Below are 18,897 nucleotides of genomic sequence, written 5' to 3'. Positions count from 1 at the left end.
GGTTGACTTCTGAAGACATGAACAGATTAGAAGAAAAAATTAAAAGAACACATTGAGTTAGTAACTGCTGGTTTGGGGAGAATTTCAATCATTTTATTTAGTTTAGAGTACCTATTTACTTGGATTAGATCAGATGTTTTCTGTTCACAGCCAGAGATTTGTCTTTGTTAAGTATTTTCTGGCTTATGACAAGTTGCTTTGACATCTAAAAGAATCCACTTCCATCTGTCAAATAGTTTAGCTATATTAAGAAACTTACATAAGAAAGAAACATCAGATAATTCAGGCTTTCTGAATATGCATTGTCATCGAGCTTAATTCAGTGAAGAGAGAGCATGGTATAGCTCACTGGTTTTCACCGTGAGTTCCCTCCTGGGATCAGCAGCATCAGCCTCCCTTGGAGACTTGTTAGAGATACAAATTCTTAGGCCCCACCCCAGAACTACTGAATCAGAAATTCTGGAGACCAGCCTGTTTCTTAAGAGATTTTGTTGTTTGTTTTTAAAGATTTTATTTATTTATTTGAGAGAGAAATCGTGTGCTTAGGAGAGAGCACAAAAGGCATGGGGAGGGCAGAGGGAGAAGCAGGCTCCTACTGAGTAGGGCGCCTAATGCTGGACTTGATCTCAGGACCACGGGATCACTATCTGAGCCAAAGGCAGATGCCCAACCACCTGAGCTACCCGGGGGCCCCAAGAGATTTTAACAGATGACTCTAAAATATGCTCAAATTTGAGAACCAAGACAAGCAGTGGGTCAAGAGTCCCTAGGCCTAGGTCCTACAATTGGTTCTGCACCTTAATGGCAGTGTAATTTTTGGCAAGTTGCTCACCCTGTCATTGCTTTCATTTCCTCAACTATAAATTGGAAATATTATCGTATGACATACCTCACTAAGTTGATGTGAAAATAAGCTAATAAATGTGAGAGCCTATGCAATAAAGAGCTACAGAAATGTGAAGTGATTGTGTTGAGCCTGAACATGATCACTAAAATAGATTTGAATAGTATAATACATCATTATTCCTTCACTTGGTTGTTCCAGACTTCCATCTTACTCTTAAGCAAGTGCTGAGTTTGAATTTTTTTTTCTTTTAGAAATTCTGACAAATTACATGTTTATACTATGTCCCTTCAAAGAAGACTAGGGCGGAGTTAATCTCAAGTTGTTATAGATCTCAGTATTTTACTAGCATTTGCTTTTTTTTTTTTAAATCAACATTCTTTTCATCTAGTTCACTTACTACTTTCATCATTTATTGCGTTTTTGCCCACTCACTTCTCTTGGTTTCTTGAGAATAGTGAAACACATAATGTACACTACAGTTGGATTACTGTACTAGCTTCACATTTGGTATAAAATATGAGGTCAGAAATATCAGTTATATGCATATTGTCAACCAGTTAAAATTTTTAAATGCAGTAAGGTACTGTGAACAATACTCCTATCATTGATAGATCATTTTTGTTTATTTGTACATTTCTCCAATCATTCATTTATTCATTTGTTCTTATAACAAACTTTTGTTTCATGTCTGCTATGTTCCAGGCATGAGGCTAGGTTTTGAAAGCATTTTTATTTTTTTAAAGATTTGTTTAATTTTTTTTTTATTTGACATAGAGAGAGAGACAGTGAGAGAGGGAACACCAGCAGGGTGAGTGGGAGAGGGAGAAGCAGGCTTCCTGCTGAGCAGGGAGGTGGATGCGGGGGTCAATCCCAGGACCCAGGGATCATGACTTGAGCCAAAGGCAGATGCTTAATGACTGAGCCAGCCACCCAGGTACTCCAAAGAATTTTTAAACTAAACTAGCTTGCTTTTCCTAAGGAATGCAACTAGGGGATTATGTGTGTAAACAGGTACTGAAATTTGTGTAGTCAGACAAAGGAAAGAATCATAAATGCTGCAAATGAAACCAGAGAAGTAATCACAGAAATGATTTTGAACTATATCTTGAAGAGTTGATAGGAATGCATCTCTGTATTGTCTGGGGTCTATAAAAAAGTTGAGTACTATGTACTGCTCATATTAATTACTCAGAAATATTTGATAAGTGGTTAGTGACCAAAGAAAGATTAATTCTATGAGTAGTTCAGATATGAACCTTACATTAATGGCTTATCATTTAATTCTTTTTTCTTGAAAACATTTTACTATTATTGGTACCCTCAATCATATATCATGAGTAGGTCTGTGTTGAGTCTTAGTAAAGCTGCTGACTAAAGTGGATAAGCTATTTTGCTTTGCTCTGTCCTAGTATCGTTGTTTTCTTTTAGGTAAAATGAGAAGTTTGGACAACATGATATCTAGGGTCCCATCTGACACTGAAAGTCTATGATTTATATGACTTATTCTCTTTTTTACTTATCTGTGAAAGAGGTTGTTTCAGTTTCTTTCAATTTTATATACCAACTATCATTTTCTCTTACACCATGGTTAGAACCATTGGCTTGATATTTTTCTTCTATACTCTCCTTTAAAAAGATCAGTTGTGAGCCAGATAGCACAGGGACTGAGTATAGTTACAGCCCTATTATAGTAATGATTTATACACTTTTCACAATTGTTGCATGGTACTTGTCTGATTTGATAATATGCCTACCTCCTAAAGGTGCTGTGAAAAAAATACATTTTTTTCTTGTTATAGTACTATTCTGAGGGTTGAGTTCATATCCTAGATGAACTACCCTCTTAAGAGGGTATATTTGTGTTATATTTGTGTTATTACTTGAGTAACTGGAATTCTCTGGGCTATTATCTTATCTTGAATTCTGACCTATGACATCATTCTTTTGTGAATTTCAAATTTTGTTGAATTGAGGTTAATATTGTTTCAAGACTTCTTTGTTTTGAAATAATTAGAAACTGGGAAAGAATAAAAAATAAACCGGAAATCACTTTTAAATTAAATCCTACTTTCTATTATTATCTATAGAGTGCAAATAATATATTAAACATTAATAGTCATTTTGTTTAGGTTTTTAAAGATTAATTAATTTCTTGATCTAATTTAAAGAGGTGAACTTATTGTAGTATTTTCAGGGAAAGGAAATGAGTGATAAAATTTATGTTCTTTATCATTCCATTATTTAAATTTAGTCACCTGCAGATCGGTGCAAGAAAATCCATGCTGGAGATGAAGTGATTCAAGTTAATCATCAGACTGTGGTATGTATAATTACTTTATGAGTCAGTGGGAGGAAATAATATAAAGATTTGCTAAAGCTTTAAAAGGATATCAACGAGATGAAATGCCTGTTTTTGTACAAAAAGATTGAATAGCCTTTTTTCAGATAGCTGAATGAATATTCTTAATTATTTGACAAGATGAGACATAGTTTTTAAAAAACCATAGTGTTAATGCAAGTCTTGGAAATACTGGTGTTGGCTGAGGTTATATATACACATTTCTATATAGACAGGTATGAGATAATGTTATATGCCCCATGAACTGAGATAATAATTTTGGGCTAAAAATTAAAGTGATGATGCACACAAATTCAGCCTTTTCTGGATAAAACTTTTAAGTTTTACTTTACAAACTACAGAATTACCTAGTAGATATCTTTTGTAAGGGCATACATTCATTCATCTACTTTAACATTGATTTGTTCACCGAAGTGTCTGGTAGATTGGTTTATTTGAAATGTTGATTTTTTTAAAACAAATTTAAGAATTAATAGCCAAATTGGCTCTTCCGTTCCCCAAAGAGGACTACAGTTTTTGTTTAGAACTGTTGCAGGTAACTAAATAAGTTCATAAAATTTTCTTCCTCTGTGAACTTCACAAATCCCTTGCTAGGCTAAGATCTTGAAACAGTGGCGTTTTTCTGTCTATGGTAGACTTTCAAGGGCTATTTTTTTATTGTTAGTTTCAGAAAATGAATATCATACGATTTTCACTTTGGGCCATTTTCTGTCTCAGTTGATTTACTTTCTTCTTCTGTATCTGCCAAAATAAACTATACTCTCTAAAACAAATGAAGTTAAAATAATCTGCTTATTAATATAATAAACTTCATTTGAAAAAAATGTGTTTTTTTTCTGGTAAATATTCTACTTACAGCTCACCATCCTTTGGAGTGAATAATTATTTCTTATTGTGCCTTTTAACTAAATTTGTTTTTGCCTGTTCTAGTCATAGAAGAAACTATTAAAAGGAAAGTCTATATTTTGGGGGTAAGGAGACTGGTGTGAAAAACTCCAGTCTTTCTCACTGATTCTGATGTGAAGGCAGAAGTCATTTCATTTTTGGCTTTGAGTAAACTGAGAACTTTATGATATTAGGGAGGGGCTGCTGAACACTGATAATTAAAGTTACACTGTTTCTTCAATGAGTTCATTAACTTAAGTGAATAAAAATTAATGACTTTAAAAATTAAATGTATAGGTGTTTAATAATAATTAATACAGAATTCTGGTCATCAGCAAAGCCTTTTCACACTATGACAGTTCTCATAATGAGAAAGTTGTCATTACTAGAAACCATACAAAGTGGTTGTCCTAACTAAAGTCTCTTGTCCCCTAGGATGAGGATTTGGGCAGTGGGTTAAAGCAGCTGCTTCTAGATGGGCAGCTTCTCCCTCTTGCAATGTTCGTGCTACGTCATTTTTGCAATGTGACCCGAACAAATATGACATCTGTTCAATAGCTGGACCAGTTTCCAGTTGGTCAATTCTAAGTGGGTGGAATTAGTCTCTAATGAAAAATAAAATTGTTTAAAAGATACTGTTTGTGGGACAAAGATTCTGATGTTGATCAAATGAATATGAAAGTTTTCAAAGGACTACATGGGAACTAATAAAATCTGTATAGATTGGTGACACTTAAATACTGTGAGAATGTGTAAATAAATCTTTGCATCAAAGTAATATTCTAAAATATTGAAAGCAACACAGAATGATAGTTGGGGAAACTTGCTTCCAATGTTTGCTCTGAAATTGACTTTTGGCTTTAATTGAATCATAGTAACTATTTAAGTATCAGTTTACCTTTTTATAATAATAATAACCATAGCCAATGTTTACTGAGTTCTTACAGTGTGCCAAGCATTGTATTACATACTTTACATATTTTATCTCATTTACTACTTAAAATAATTATACAAAAAGTGTATGTGGAAATTGAGACTCAAAATGATTAACTCACCTGCAACTCAAAGCTCTCTGACTCTAAGGCCTTCAGTTTTAGTATATTCTCTCCCCAAACTCAAATTACAAAATTATCAAGCAAAAGGGGAAGAAGTCTAAATGATCATGTAAGTGAAACTCAGGTTCAGTGAAAGATTGGCTGACAAAGGTAAGAGAAGAGGAAAGGGAGTGAGAATTTACATAACTAGGGCAGTGAATCAGTTGGAATAAAATTAGGAATGGGTTAGAAATTTAACTTTATAGCTACTTCTTCACTCCTTTCCTTCAGGTCTGTATGTAAAACACCTATTACAATGCCAGGCACACATTAAGAGCTCAATAAAAATTAACCTTCCAACCCACCTTCCCCCCTTTTACCTGCAACAACTCTTGGGCCAATTGGAATCTGACATCTCCACAGACTGCTACTAGAACCTAAACATTCATTTTGGATGATAATAGAAACATCCTCTGACAGGAGAATGTGTTCGATTCCTTAAAAGTAACTTTCCTTAATAATATGATCAATTACCAGATTATCTTCTTTGTGTTCAAATGAGAGGCCTATTTGTGTAAGAAAGGCTCATTTTATTAAATGCAGCCTAGTCTGCTCTTTCTTGCTGTTGCCTCCTTCGTGGTCTGTACAGTGCTTTTAACTTCTTACTAGACAATATACAGAGGTGATGAAATGGAAATTATCTTGGTTTTGTTACTATAAAAGGTTTGGTAGGTAGATAAATGAGTTGAAACAAGTATGAATTATGTGTAGTCTACAGTTGCCCCTTCTGTCCCTTCATTAATTACCAGAGACTTTAAGGGTTAGTTATGATATAATAACTACATTAAGGGGTAGACTAATACATTTGAAACACTTATTTAACATTATTTTTTAATCCAATAATTAATTGACCAGAATAGTGGGATAATTGCCAGTATTGTTCTATACCAACTTAGATTCAATAATGAAGAGTATTGTTCAGTCTTACATTTTGAATGTTATTAGCCCTGTTAGTATTTTTTTGTAATGCTAAAAGTCATTACTGCTAAAGATAGTAATATTCAATATAAAATCTGATAACTTTTCTTATTTTAAAATACATAGAAAAGCATCTTGAAATTTTTCCCTAAGGTCTAAGAAAGTTGAATAACTCACAGATGAATTCAAATACTATTTTTAAAAAATTGTTAGTATGGTATATCTTCAAGATGTCCAATTAGATGTATGTATTTTCTAGTTTGCTCTCTTTTTAAAACGTATATTTTCTTATTTGAAGTGAAACTGGAAGTCTTATGTCCTTTTTCATATTGCTATATTCTTTATTATAAATGGCTTTTAAGCTTTTCAAATCAACCTACTTCTGTGGCTGAGAAACTGTGGCTGCCAGGTAGGAAGAAGAAAAAATCATGAACATCCAAGCAAAGCAGACTGAGTCCTATTGCATGTCTTCCCCGCCAGTGAAGATCCAACTCCTCAAAGCTGCTGGAATCTCCCAAGATTTTTTCCACTTCATCTGCCACTACATCCCTCTCTCTGGGAGATACCTCGGCATAGTTTGAACCAGCAACTCTGCCCTCACGATGCACTTTTAACACGTTTTTTTAGCTGATGACATTATTTATAGTTATTAAATCTATCGGGGCATATTCCTAATGAATCTGTTAAATTTTGTGTTAATACTGTTTTTGGTGTGTAAGTGTTTTAAAGATTCTATCCATACTAAAAACAGATATTTTCTTCTTAGGAATATCAGTTAAAAGGAGTGGGGTATATGGTGGTTGAATCCAGCATTTGGAAAATTTCCTTTCATTTTATGTAAATATTAAAACTGATTCACTATTATTTTGAAAGGTCTTCTGGAACCTGGTGACTAGATTCTGGCACAAAATGGTTTCATACATGTGGCTACAGAGCCTACTGGAGTGGAAAATAACTAGGTTGGGATAGTCAAAAAGATAGATTAGTGCAAATAGTTGGGATGTTGGACATTGATTAGTGAGAAATGGAAGATGAGTACTGTAAGCTAGTGTTCTTTATTATACACCAAATGGTAAATTTTGCTCAAAGAGACTTAACAGGTTGTGGCAGTGGGGGCTGGAAGGGGAACATATTAAAGGACTATTGAGTCATCTGGAAAGTTCATTCTAGCTTCATTTATATAATTCTCAAAAGTATCTCCCTTATTCTCTCTTACTCTCACGTCTAGTCTCTCCTTTTTGACTTTGTCTTCACCCTCTTGCTCCTTTAACCCCAGAACAGGAGATTATCGTTTACAAGGGAAACCAGCATCATCAGAATGGATACAGAATGTGGTGACCCTTTAAAGTCCAGCTCTCCCCTCCCCTCCCATTCACCCCTCTCCACTCACTCACCCTACCGCCCAGTCCCTGAACTTCAGCAGGAAGTTGGATGGCTTATTGAATTGAATCAATACCATGATATTGACTAACACCAGATGTTCTTTCTTTCTCTCTCTGTTTTTAAATTTATGAAATTGTTGTCTTTATTTTTTAAGGTTTTATTTCTTAATTCCATTTTCTTCTTCTTTCCCTTACCATCCTCATTACTTCTCACTTGACTGTTTCTCCTCCATTCTTCACCTTGCTCACTCTTTTTTATTTTTGCCTATTTTTTTCTGTGCTTCCTTCTCATATGAGGAAATATTTATCTTATAATTCCTTATGCCCAATATATTGAAAACTGACACCTCAAATGGCAGTATTTCTGGTGTACCTCACATTTTATTCCTGTAAACCCAAGGTGTTGCTAGAGTACAGAGACTGAATACATTAGCATGGCATTTAACCTATTGCTTAACGAATGACTATGAAAATACCATAATATAACTCTATTAGGGTTCTGAGAAACTGGTATTCTAAAACAAAGTTAATTGTTCTCTTTTGGAAGGGAAAAAAACCATGAAGAGTCATTTATCAAAAATTAAAGGAAACAATGCATGATAATTTTCAGTTATTCATAGTAGTATTTTATTTCAGGTTCTGCCTTACATAGTAGCTAGTTTATGAGATTATCACAAGTTTTTTCTTTTATTTTGCATTAAACATTGTAGATTTGATGAGAATGTGTGGAAACTGGTTTCGAAGTGCCACATATTGATATAAACTATATATTATATTTTGCCTTGAAAAATCAACTCATTACCTTATTATCAATGCAGTATTTTGTGAGTTTTCTGTTACCAAATGAAATATTATATTAAGTCTTTATATAAAGGAGATAAATTTTATGATGCATTAATGATGGTAACTTGCTATTAACCAATTTATTTTTTCTGCAGATTTCTACATCCTGACTTATTTCTTTCTTAATTCTATACTTCTTACTAGCTTCACCAGGAAAAATGTAATTGCCTTTCAAAATGGTTACTCCCAATTTATTTTTATTAGTTGTATGTATACATCCTTTGGTATCAACAGACAGTTAATATAATCCAGTTATTTTACATGGAATTTTAAGGTTTTTTTTTTAATATATAAATGATTATTTTGTATGTTTCAAATGTACCTTTTGGCTGATGTTTTTACCTGCTTTGGCTTATTAAGAGTGCAACTCAACTTGCAAATCAGTATCCATAGCTGTGGCCCTTTTCCTTCCTGTATGGAAAAGGCAAAAATCAGCCAGTCACAATTGCCTAATTTACCTTCTGTCCGTAATAGGGGTGGGCAATTAGTGGATAATATTTAACTGTCTGAAAAATATAAAAATTATTGCATGAAAGGGAAACACATTAGAGCACCATAACACAGGAAATTCAAGAGATAATGATAATAATCTCAAATTCTTTTTAGGTTATTTAGCCCTAGGATTCAAATATAGGCTTCATCCACAAAATTAATATTCTGATCAGCCTGGTGGCTGAAATTTTAGGCAATGTAACCACTAATTACTTTTACATTTCTCTCATCATACTACCCTAATACTGGGTAATAGAGAATTTTTTTGAACTAGAACAAATGGCTGAGAGAGTTCAGTATGGGCCCACTTGGACCTGACACTGAATTACCTTTTTTGTCTGAGTTGTTGGATTTCTGATAAAATGATTTCTAAAGATAACTGTTACAGTGAAAGTATTTTGAGCCATTATGGAAGTTCTTAAATTTTTTATTGATAAAGATTTCCAGTGATGTTTATTTAGCTATATATATGCATATATATACATGCTTTGGTTTTGTTTTCATACATATAGAAATCTATTGCACTATTTGCTTATATTTTCAAGTAAACATGTCTTTGTTAAATGTCTGACAATAACTGATATCATAAACATTATTCACAGCAAAAGCACATTTTTAAGCATGTCACTTTTTGAATAGCAGGGTTTGGGTTACTTTTAACTAATTTTTTCATTTGGATTCCCAAATTAAAATTAAACATGGCTTTTCATTCGTATAAAAATTTTCTTTATTCTTTCTCAGAATTCTTATAAGTAGGAGCTATTGATTTTTAGATAACAGTGCTTTGTTTCATCCTTTAGTTTTGTTGACTAAGACTCTATTTTAAGATGTGTATTTGCAGTATCTTTGCAAGAACAGAAATGAAATATAGGAAGGAATGGCTGAAATGTAATAATTTCCTAATATGTAAACACAAAATTGTTTTAAAATTTAACTCCTGTAAATATCTTTAAAACTTTTAGCTAAAAACCTGTATTATTATGGTTCTTTTAAAATATGGTCTTGATTTTTGGGAGATGAGGCTCGGTAGTATGATCAAAGATACTCCCCAAAAGCCTTTCACTGTAATGTGATTGTCTTCTTCCTCCACCTTTCCCTGGCTAAGGCTTTCAAATTTGTTCAATTATATGTTTTGGAATGAAATAAAAATAGCATTTGCTTTGATTCAGTTTGCTATAGCATGTACAAAGGTAAACCATTAAGCCTCCAAAATAAACCTTTGGCCTTCAGAGACCACAGCATTACCAAATACCATATGGAAATGGAAGAAGGGAAAGAGAGCTGTATGCTCAAAATGCTAAATTGTACCCACAGTTCTTGAATCAGCCAGCCACAGAAGCAGAGACACTAGTGATAGAAAGGCTGCAGTTAGGGTATGTGATAGGTAACAGGAGATGATGCAAGTACCAGGATAAGTAAATGTGTCAATTTGGTGAAAACTATGTGGGTGAGTCGTAAAACGTAAAGAAAAAAAAAAGGATGACTGTTTTCTTCTTCCCACAAGCTTCCCCATGAGCCAATCAAAAAATTCGGATGTAGCTTTAGAGAACTTGTTGGTTATGGAGGAAAAAACTCCAGGAAGGTGGTGTGCAATAGGTAAAAGTACTAGTTTATTGTAGTCCCAAGTTGACTTTCTGCCTTGGACTACTTCTTCATTCTATAGCAGTTATAAATGTGCATTCTCTTTAAATATAGTACAAACATTGTAAATATGACTCTCTGAAATTCACATGAAAATATTAAATACAAAAACTTACATGTGAACCAAATTATGAGCAACTCAACATGGTCCAAATTTTAGAGTAAAATTAAGCCATATAAAAAACAAATGCCTTAGAACACAAATGCCTTGATGTCCTCTTATTTCACTGGGTAAGTGCCTTTAAAAGTTAAAGAGGATGTGAGATGAAGAGTTCAAGGAATAAAGATGTAAGATTGTGGGGGTTTTCCCCTAATGAAAATAAAACTTTTAATTCCCATATTCCTTCTTTTCAAATGCTTGTTCCTTTTCTCTTCTCCCAGGATTACCTTTACTAAACTAATGTTTATAAAAATATCAACACTAAGGTTTTATATAAAATAGTTAAGCCTTAAGGTATTTCTGCATACTGTGAATTACCTATTTAAATTACTTCATGGTTAGAATTTAAAATCTTTTTGTGTGTGTAGTTACTTAGCCAAATGCATACCTTCCGGCTTATATTCACTTATATTTGAACCATGGGCAAATCTCTGTTTCTACTCAGTAAATGAATGGAAGATCAGAATTAGGATATTCTCCAAACATACTATAATTTAATATTGTAAGAACTTCTCATTAATATTTTGTGAAAAAAGATGAATTTAGGTGAAGGTGAAGTTTCTAGATTGGTACTCAAGTTTTATAGTTCTAGGGTCTTTGTAAGATACTGTATATCAAAATTCATTACTTCCAAAATGTTTATAACTATGACATTTCTTCCACATAGGTTGTTTTGCTAAAGAAAGGGGAAGTCACAGATATAAAATGTTGATTTTATTAGGCATATCAGTATCTTCTTAATAATGTGAAGAAATAGAACATTATAATAAATATCTCAGCAACAGAAGATTTGGTAAAGACAGAGTGTCACTAGTCACAGCATGGTGGGTTCTGTATTAAATTAAGTCTCTAAAGTGCTTTTAAAAGAGTAGAAGGACATTTGGGTATATCATGGCTCATGTCATCAGACATTCATATAGGCACACCTCAAGTCTCTTTGAAATATCCTTTGTGGAGAGGTATAATTTATGCATTACAACTTGTGAGTAAAAGTGTATACACACAGGAGCATGTATAAATGTTAATGAATCTGTTACTTTGTCTTGTGAAGGATAATAACTTTAAAAATAGTTTAAGAAATGTTCTATCTTCCTGTCTAGGTATAGAGATGCTTTCTTGTAACTCCAAATACAACTGTGCTAAAGGTAAAGAAGTTCTGGGTTGATAGGCTTCAGTTCTTACCTTTATGCTTATTTTAACTTTGGCTTCTTGGGACCATAGTGTAGAGCTTCTTTTTGTATGCTGATCAAATACTTCACCATGTGTTTGGGAATCAGATAGGCTAGGGTATGACCTAAAGGGATCAGAGACTACTTCTTCCCTCTTTGTACCAAGAGGAAAAGAAGCCACTCATCTCTTCAGCACCAACCCCAAAGCCTCTTGTACACCTAATCTGGGCAACTCATTGTCCAGGGACCTGCCACTTATGTTGGCCATCACCCCAGGAATTACAAGGCCCACACACAACAAAGCAGAACCTCTGGTTTTTAACATTTGTGTTACCTTAAAGACTTTCTTGGGAAATTTAATCTGGTCTGTGTTGTACGTAAAATACATTTCAGTGTGCAAGTTGGCGATTATATCTAAACTTAGTAAGTAATATGGCTTGCCATTGCTTAAGAGACACTGGCTTGTGCTACCTTGGACAATCATGAAGATAATATTAGTAGTTCAGCATATGGGAAAAACATATTATCTATAACTAATATGTAATTTGTATAAGATGCATATGGTGATTTTTAAAATACTCATTCCAACCCATGAACTTAATATGAATGAAATATTCTAAAAAATGTTGAGGAGAAAATTGGACTGCTTACAACCACTTTAAAACAGTTTTCTGGTATAAAAAAAATTAAAAATGCTTATATAATGTGTATGACAAAGCAGAGTCTTTCTATGACAAATAGGAACTTTATCCACTGTTAACATTCCTTTTCATAATGACATCACTGTGACTTTAGATCTGGAGTATCCAAGATGCAAATACTACTTTTTTCAAATGTTCACTTATAAGAAAGTTTCTTTGATAATTTCGGGTAAAGAATGTCTATTATAGCTTTAATATCTTCAAGTACATACATTTAGAGGAAAATTTAATACATCTTGGTTTTGCATACTAAATTCCTGTTGGAGTTTCAAGGGACTTTATTGTCTCTGAAACACTTTCATTCTCATTTCACCATATGATGTCACTAGTCAAGTTTTTATCAGATATTAAGTATCTACCATTTGTAAAGCACCTTATTGATTGCAAGTATATCCAGACAGATAGGACTCTGGTTTTATTCTCAAAAAAAAAAAAAAAAAACCTGGAAATCCAGTTTTAGGAGGGTAGCTGGGGGGGGTGGGGAGGGGGAGGGAAAATACATAACTTTAATAAGAGGCCGTTTGTGAAAAAATGCCACTAGAGAGATACAGTGTGCTATGAGATTCACATGAGGAAAATAGAGTTCTAGATGTTGAGAAGCTTTATGATAGATATTATGCTCGCAGTGAGCCATTATGGATACATAAGATGTTATAGGTGCGTGGACAGTTACAATCAGAAGGAAGGGTGCTTTTGCAGAGACATGGCCGAGGAAGAAAGCAGTGTTGAGGAGAGTGTGTATTTCAATCCACCACCTCTTCCACCCATAGAGAACTGGAAGCTGCTCAAAACAGTGATACTTTTTCTTACGCTTTTCTCCTCTACCTCAAACTCCACTTTCCCTTCACCTGTTGACCTCCTAAGAAATTGAGCTTATGCCAATAGAAAGCCTCTCCTCCATCTGAAAGGACGGGTTGGATGCCCCTTTGGGGGGCTCCCCTTGCACCTCTAGTCACCCTATATTGAGGTTTTTCTCTTTATTGTAAATGTTTCCTGCTACTCAGTATGCTCTTTAACAAAGCTCAGGCTGATGTATGCACCATTACATGCATACTACATGGAAGGTACATGATAAATAAACTGACTGTAATCTATTATAGTTAATCTTAAAAAACATTAAGCACTTAAAATATTCTGGACATGGGCGAGTCACTGCCTTCAAGAGGCTCATCGTATAGTACAGCAGTTCTCAAAATGTGGTTCCCAGACCAGTAGCCTGAGCACCACTTGAGAATGTGTTTTTAAAATGCAGATGCCACCTCAGACCTACTGGATCAAAAACTGAGTGTTAAAACACAGCATTCTGTTTTAACAAGCTTTCCAGGTGATTCTAACACATGCTAAAGTTTGAGAGGCCCATTAAAGAGAAATCAAGACAAGACAGCTGTGGCCATATTAACGAAGGAGCTATTTGAGGAAGTAATTCTTTAGTTGGGCCTTCAGAGAGCTTTTCAAAGGTTTTTAAGGGAAGAACACTTTCTCACTGTAGCAGCATTTCGGAGGTACAAAAGACTAGAGGCAGAAAGACCAGTTAGGACTCTACTTTAAATCTAGCAATCAGGTTAAGCAAGCCAGAACTAAGGCAGGAAGAAGGAACATTAGTTGCTAGGATCTATTCTTTAGGACAAGAGGATTAAAAAGGAAGGGAAGTGGTCGTAGGTAACCCCATGCTCCAAATTTGAGACAATGATAGAGAACTTTTTTTACTGATGTTGAATGAGAGCAAGGAGATAATGAGTTTGATTTTCAAAATGTTGCATTCGTTTGAATTACCAATGGGTTATTTAGAGGGTGGGGCATGCTTGTTGTCGTAATGTTTTGTGCTTTAGAATTAAACAGACTTGAATATAAATTCTGACTTTGCCACTTAACCAAATTTGTCATATTGGCTGAGAAAACTTAGAAACTCTTTTTGCTTCAGTTTCTTCACATGTGAAACAGGTTTAATAGTTTCCCTCATACAGATGTTAAGACTGAAAATTCAAAGAAAAGAAACATAGTCATGAAGAATATAGCATAGTGAATTATTGTTGCTTGATTATTCAGTAGCTATTAGTAAGGATGAACTGAACTGTTGGAAGTATGTCACTAGAGTTCTAGGAGGCAGGGATGATTAGATGTGAGAGGCATATACACAAAGTTGGCACTGGAAGCTCTGGAAAGAGAGGAACCTTTGTAGGAAGACGGGATGCAGTTTTAGAAAGGAGCCTAACAGTTAGCGTAGGGTAAACACCTGCATTTATTTGTTATGAGGAGGAAGAAAAGACAGAGAACAAGCAATCAGAGATGTACCAGGACCTAATCTGTTGTTATATCACCTATTTGCATTTTCCTACCCATTCTGCATATTACAGTTGGAATGAGTCATGACTTTGAAAATCTATTGTAATCATTTAGTCTCTGCAAGAATATTGAAACATATCTTTTGGTATTGAGCTCACTATTTTACAAGTCAGCTGATTCCTTTTTGGATGTCTTTGATTATTAGTATATTTTTCTTCACATGTATCCTTAACCCACTGTCTTGTGAAATTTTTTACCTTATTTAATTCCTTTCTGTATTAGTGGATTAGCCTCTTATGTTAGCCACCACTAGGATCCCTTCTTCCCTTTTTCAAATCTCCCTCAATCTTCCACTACAGAAAAGCTTTTATTGCAGCCTAAGTAAAGAATACATGACAATCATTTTTTTAAATTACTTTTATATCCTTACATGGCTTCTAATTCGGGTCTGTCACACAATATTTTAAAACTATAGCCAGAAAGAAAGGGGAAAGTGGAGAGGTAATCTTGGAAAATGATTATTTTGCTTATTTTCACATGAAGTTCTAACTCATATATTGTCTCTTTATATCATGCCAACTACCCATGCCCCCCTATAATCTTCAACCATAAGTATCTCAATAGCAGTTAAAAGAGAAATAAATTAATTTCAAGAATTCACTATGCTTTATTATATGGCTGAAAATGTGTTAGGATATCACAGGACCAAAGCTGGGAATCATTTTTCCGAGAGCTTTAATGCCATGTCATATTTGCCCTTGAACAGAACATGGTACAACCCAATAAATGGTTACAATTGTTACAAATTATATATAGTAGACAACATAGAAACTAATGAAGAAATGAACCAAATTCGAGAGTTTGAGATAGCTCCTAGGAAAAGGACTATTTGAATGAGAGACTTGAGGTCCGGTTGCTATTTAGGACTGTACAAGCCCTGGGTGGGACTGGTACAGCTAAAACCTACATCTGTTATTGAGGAAAATGTCACACATAGGCTGTGAATTGCTCAGCTACCTTCATTCACATTCAGTAATTAATATGTGAACCTGATTTAACAGTTAAATATCTACTGAAATCATTCACTGAACCAAAAATCAAGAGATAATACAGTTCTTATTAAACACAGCTGGGCAGTATTTTTTTTGCTAATCCCCTGAAAGTATAATTAGCCGAGAAGATGTGGTTCTCCCATCACTAACTTTTACTCTTTTAAATATTGTTGTCTTTCTGGTTCTATACTTTTTGTGGAAATTGTCCCTATATAACAAACAGTCCTCATTAAGTAATTCATAATATTCATGATTTTCTAAACGGAATATTACTATTCATGGACTAAGTCCATTTATTTTGTTCATTTTGTTGTTTACAAGAATAATGTGTTTATCACTAAAGTTCAGCAAATAGAAGTATAAAGAGGAAAATATAGACTGTAGACCTTATTCCCCTTTAACACAAGCACTGCTCATGATGTTGCGTATCTCTATGTTTTCTATATTTATATAATTTTTTTTAACAAAGGTAGAGTCGAGTTACATTTGCTATTTTGGAACTTCCTTTTTTTCTACACAACAATTTTCATATCCCTTACTAATGGGCATTTACATAATGTACAGTTCGGGGTTGGTTTAAACAGTACTGTGGCACATGTGTTGCACATTTATCTCTGCTTTTATCCAAATCATTTCCTTATGGGAGTGGAAGTAGAATTGGGGAATCAAAGGTACATACTTTATATGGGTCTTCATGGATATTTGCTTACCTTTGTTTAAAATATTCCTGATGCTATGTCAGTCAGAGGGGGAAGGCTGATTGATAAATAGTAAAACTTGTGTTGAATTTAAGTATTGGGGCACTAAATTCTACACCTGAAACTAGTATTACACTGTATGGTAACTAATCGGAACTTAAATAAAAACTTGAAAAAAAGAAAGAAAGAAAACTGAAAGAAATAGTGAAAGTATATACTTTTCTGCCATTAGATAACATTCAGCTATAAAATTAAAATCTAAACAAATTGCTGGCTTTCTCATCAAAAAACAATTCTACCTTTTCATGGAGAAACAATTCTGTTTTTGGGGATTGTATATTCAAAAAGAGCATAAAGTATGAAAGAACAAGATGAATCAAATTGCAGCAAACATCATACAGGAAAACACCATCTAGCCTTAGAAATTCTCAACTAGATACAGTGATCATAACAGAATAAAATGGAAAGAAATTGATGGATAGAAATGTGTAATTGCTGAGAATACATATGCTAAAAGAAAAAGATGACCATCATATTGACTGTTTTAGTATAGTTAGTAATTATTTGAATAAATAAAATTAATGATAAAATGTGGTTATCATTAATAAGTTGTTCATAAACTCTTCATATAAACAGCATGTTTTCTCCTCTAAACTTTGAACTCAAAAATCTGCTCACTTATTTTTTTGGCAAGCAAAATGAATACTTGGATTTGAATTCACTTTGCTTTGACTCTTGGCTTAAAGAAATGACTGCAGAGATACTTTTTAGCTATCAGAGGATTCATACTCAATGTAATACACCTTTGGGCACGTAATAATCCTCACCAATACGTAATGGGAGACATTTGACCAGTTTCATTACTTTAGTTATCTGCATTAATGCGATTTTAAAAAAAAACTGGCAGCCTCTTATTTGTGTTAGGCAAGTATCACAATGATCATTTTGATTCATATCTGGGACCCCCTCCCTGAGTTTTTTTTTAAGATTTTATTTATTTGACAGACAGAGATCACAAGTAGGCAGAGAAAGAGGGGGAAGCAGGCTCCCTGCTGAGCAGAGAGCCCATGAGGGGCTCTATCCCAGGATCCTGAGATCATGACCTGAGCCGAAGGCAGAGGCTTTAACCCACTGAGCCACCCAGGCAGCCCCCGCCCCGAGTTTTAAGCATTGTGCCATCTCACTTCTTTTCTGTCCTTTTTCTCTTCACCATCACTCCTTCCAGCTGCAGTAGAGGTTGGGATTTGAACGAATGCTCATGCATTATGTAAATCACTGTGTCCCATTATCCCACAGTGACTGTAGTCCAGAGCACCTCTTCATTGTAGTCTCACGATCTGTGATTCTTTCGGTGGAAGTGCTTATTCTTTCCAGCTTGATCATGATCTTCCTGGCAAAAACGTGGCGAATAACGACAAGGGTATCCATTCCCTTGCACTTGGGTACCTAGGAAGAAACTAGATTACTGTTCAGACCACTTGTCAAATCCTGCTTGTAATCCAGGATAAATTTTGATCCAATGTATTTGTCTGACATCCTGGAAAATTCTAATCCATTAGAGTAAAGGTTCTTCTCTCTTTTAAGTGTGAAGTGTGTGTAGTATGTGTGTGTGTGTGTGCACACGCATGTGTGTGTGTGTTTTAAGTCTTAGAGTAATATCTATTTTTAATGTGCTTCAAAGCATAGAGGATTTCAGTTACCTGATTAACTGCATAACTAGTCCATCTTCAAGCAAACTAACAAATTATTCTATGTTTAAAATCTTAAAAGGATGAGGAGTGAAGTAATTTAACATGGAAAACAGTTAAGTCAAGTTTCAGGACATTTATTAAGTACTTGGATTTAATTATACATTATGTTTTGAGGTGATACTCAAACAGAATGGCTTCATTAAATTCAGCACATTATATTTTAAGTTTATAGGGTCGTTTGGGACACATTTCCAATAGCTTCTGCAGGGAGTAGTGTTACGTTGTCGTTTTTCTTCTATTCTTATAGCGTGGTAAAAGGTTAATTTTATTGATGCTATCTTCCATGCATCAGAATGTTGCCTTGCTTTGTCAGTACCAGCTATCAGTAGTTTAAAGTCAGTCTAATTTAGAGAGACTTATACCACATATCTCTAAAAGATGGTGATGAGAAAGCATGTGGTATAGCTTGTAAGCTCAGGACATTGCAAAATCCTTGTTTTCAAGCATGTGGATTTTCGAATTGTACTTGTGAACAGAGCTTGGATCTAGGCCATGCACAGCATTAATGATGACATAATTTCCTTAAACTCTAAATTACTCCATTGGCAGGATACAGTTTTAGTCTCTGCTTTGACATGGTAAATGTCCATTATGTTATCTCATAATAATATGGACTCTAATG

At 34.2% G+C, this 18,897-nt stretch overlaps 1 protein-coding gene across 5 annotated transcripts in view; it reads left to right on the top strand.

Annotated features, from left to right (window-relative positions):
- CNKSR2 (connector enhancer of kinase suppressor of Ras 2) overlaps nt 1-18,897 on the top strand; it is a 284,336-nt gene that overhangs the window by 143,748 nt on the left and 121,691 nt on the right. For all 5 annotated transcript variants that reach the window (XM_044235204.1, XM_044235203.1, XM_044235202.1 and 2 more), the window contains exon 8: nt 3,099-3,167. In XM_044235204.1, coding sequence (XP_044091139.1) covers nt 3,099-3,167 — 69 coding nt within the window. The remainder of the gene's footprint in view (nt 1-3,098; nt 3,168-18,897) is intronic.

The sequence above is a fragment of the Neovison vison genome, chromosome X, assembly GCF_020171115.1.
Source record: "Neovison vison isolate M4711 chromosome X, ASM_NN_V1, whole genome shotgun sequence".
NCBI classification, from domain to species: domain Eukaryota; kingdom Metazoa; phylum Chordata; class Mammalia; order Carnivora; family Mustelidae; genus Neogale; species Neogale vison.
This window is presented reverse-complemented; position numbering and strand designations above follow the sequence as displayed.